Source organism: Tupaia chinensis, unplaced genomic scaffold (assembly GCF_000334495.1).
Source record: "Tupaia chinensis unplaced genomic scaffold, TupChi_1.0 Scaffold000159_1, whole genome shotgun sequence".
In the NCBI taxonomy this organism is placed as follows: domain Eukaryota; kingdom Metazoa; phylum Chordata; class Mammalia; order Scandentia; family Tupaiidae; genus Tupaia; species Tupaia belangeri.
Window position 1 is genome coordinate 6,338,175 of NW_006159630.1, and position 2,869 is coordinate 6,341,043.

General features: G+C 54.9%; 2 protein-coding genes across 5 annotated transcripts in view; one reads left to right on the top strand and one right to left on the bottom strand.

Moving 5' to 3' along the window:
* Nucleotides 1–2,869, top strand: part of RECQL5 (RecQ like helicase 5) — a 39,584-nt gene that overhangs the window by 16,388 nt on the left and 20,327 nt on the right. The gene's annotated exons all lie outside the window — the stretch shown is intronic.
* Nucleotides 47–2,869, bottom strand: part of ERLN (endoregulin) — a 3,671-nt gene continuing 848 nt past the window's right edge. The window contains exons 2-3 of one of the 2 annotated variants that reach the window (XM_006145809.3): nt 1,009–1,224; nt 47–813 (exon numbers count right to left, since the gene is read on the bottom strand). In XM_006145809.3, the coding sequence (XP_006145871.1) occupies nt 1,039–1,218 (180 nt within the window). In that variant the 5' untranslated portion in view covers nt 1,219–1,224 and the 3' untranslated portion in view covers nt 47–813; nt 1,009–1,038. The remainder of the gene's footprint in view (nt 814–1,008; nt 1,225–2,869) is intronic. The other variant, XM_006145810.3, reaches the window with a different exon arrangement.

A 2,869-nucleotide genomic window follows, 5' to 3' on the forward strand; every position in this document is an offset into this window, starting at 1 on the left:
CCTGCTGAAAACCGAGCCCCGTGGGGGTCCTGCTAAATTCCTGCTAAGAGGGCTTTGAAGAAAAAGCACATGATACTTTTCTTTGTCATAGAGCACGTATGTGTGCATGTGAGAGTAAGAGGAGGACAGAGACAGGCGGCCTCCCTGGGGTCTTTCCATGCCACGATCCCCTTCCTTGAGTCCTCCAGCCTACTAGAGCCTGGACAGTTGGGTGTGCCCAGCGGGCTTCAGGCTAACCAAGCTGGGCTTGGAACTGTGCTTGCCTCGTGGGGTCAGCTTCTCTGGAGCAGCGCATTATTGGTGCACCACAGAGTCAGCCCAGTATATGGAATTTGGAGGCCGTATGACATAGCCCTACCCCCCATCAAGAGGGCCAGGGGAGATTTATCTGAGGAACTTGGATTTAGACTGAGATGGGGAGGAATGAGGCATCTTGTGAGGGAGTGTCCCCGTCCAGAGGAAGCACATGTACAAAGGCCTGTGGCAGGAAAGAGTCAGGCGTGTTCAAGAATTAGAAGACGTGCTGAGAACCTAGGGCGTGAGTGGTTTGGCTGGAGAGAGGCAGGGCAGACCACGCAGGGTCTCGCGGGTCCTGGCGAGGCTTTGCTAGGGAAGCTTGCCCTGCGTCTAGATAGGAAATGAGCTCTCAGAAGTTCGCAGATCTGCAAAGAATTTTTATTTCATCTGGTTGTCTGTGTCCTCATCGAGGATCCGTGAAGCTGCCGGGCGAGTCTGTGAGCCTGTTAGGGGACGTCGCTAGCTGTCTCTCTTTCCACCTGAGGTATGGAAGTGGCTTTCGTATGCCTTCAGGCTCTGGTGGCAGGTGGCACAGGCAGGACCCATCTCAGATCAGCCTTCTTGTTTGGCTGTCTAACCACCCCTAAGCCAGATCTGGTATTTGACTAGTCTTCCTGGTGAATAAGCCGACACCAGGGCCTGGCCCCTGAGCCAGAGGGACCACAAGGGGGCCCGTTGCTGGCCTGGCCAGAGCAGGTCAGCGCACCTCACCTGCTGCCTTCTCGGCCCCTGGGAGTCAGGTCACTCCTCCTCACACCTGTCCATCTCCAATTGATCCACCAAACCAAACACGGTCGCGAGCAGGATGAGGAAAAGGACTGTGGCGATGAATACGCAGATTACTATCAGGCCTCCCTGGTCCCAGGGGTTCTGCCAAAAGTCCTCATTCCAAGCATGCTTCTGTATTACTGTTTGGTTCATGGGAACCTGGAAAAGAGGAGACAGAGGCCCTGAAAGCAGGGGCTCCCCCGCTCCCTCACTTCCACCTCTAGCATCCTCAGGGAACAGCTGGCCCACCTCTGCTGCTCGTGGGCACTGACGGGATGGCAAGTCCAGGCTGATGCTGCCAGCAAGCATCAAGTGGATTGCCTCCTCTAAGAAATGTGAGCGAGGGGCCAGCTTGGTAGCTCTTACTGACGCTGCCGCTCAGCAGGCTGCAGCCACGTGGGAGGCCCGGGTTCAACTCCCTGCCCACCCTAAAAGCCAGGTGCAGTAGCTCACACCTGTCATCCCAGTAATTTGAGAGGCTGAGACAGAAGGATTGTGACACAGCAAGACCCTGCCTAAAACCATGCACATATACACAGCACACACATGAGAAAAAGGAACAAGAATTGGTATGAAGGGGGGCCCTACATCTTCTTGCTGGGGGTCTCCTTTGGAACTTCGGGTCTTTCCTAAAAAGCCTGGTGTGGTGTGAGTAAGGACTTTCTCCCCACCCTTGCCACCCGCTCAGCTAGGATCTAAAAACATGCCACTGCTGGGCCAGCAGATGGCGTAGTGGTTACAATACTGAACTCCCACATGGCTGGCTGCACTTCAAGTCTCAGACCCGGTGGCTTGAAAATCATGCTGGGTGCGTGTGCATGTGTGCCCAAGATCCCAGGAGATTGGGGGAGAAGGGATTGCAGTGTGGCCATCCATCTTTCCTGGGGGGGTAATTTCCTGCTTTCCTTCACATTGTCTGTCTCACACACCTTATAGCAAAAACCTCTTAAAAAGGTAGGGGGTGGCGCCAGCAGATGATGTAATGGTTACGTCGCTAGACTCCCTCATAGTTGACTGCAGTTTGAGTCCCGGGCCCTGTACCTTAAACTCAAGCCAGGAGCTCGTATGTGCGTGCCCAAGATCCTGAGAGGAGAATGGAGAAGAAGAGATTGTAGTGTAACCATCCCCCCCTCGGGGGATGTGATTTCTTGCTTTCTGTCTCTCTTTCTGGTGAGCGCATAGGCCCTATACCAAAAATCTCTCCCTAAAGAAAAAAAAATAAAGACAGCACCAGCAGATGGCGTAATGGTTACATTGTTAGACTCTCACATGGCTGGCTGACCACAGTTCAAGTCCCAGACCCTGAGGCTTGAAACACATCAGGCACATCATGCATGCCCAAAATCCCGAGAGGATAATGGAGGATAATGGCCACCCCCTGGGGAGTGATTTCTCGCTTCGCGTTCCCGTCTTTCCGGCGAGCACTTGTGCCCTATAGCAGAAATCTCTCTAAACAAACACAGAGTGCCCCTGCAGGTCCTGCCTGTTTCTCCTGCCAGTTGCCTGTGTAGGAGAGCGAGGCCTGCTCACAGAAACGGGGGCCACACCAGGAGCGAGGGGCGGGTAAGCCCGAGGTAGTTACGGACGGCTCTCCTGGACTTGCCGTACATCTGTCTCCTTATCCTGGCTACACCCGGAGAGGTCCGAGCATTTGCAGGATTTGGAGAGATCTGCTGAGCCTTGGGAAGCCTCCCTATAGGCCGCTGGAAACAGAAGGACAGACTGACTGATGTGGAGCTGACAACTGGCAGGGCCTGCGAGCCTGGGACCAGCACAGGGCGAGCAGGTGCGGCAGGGGGGGGGC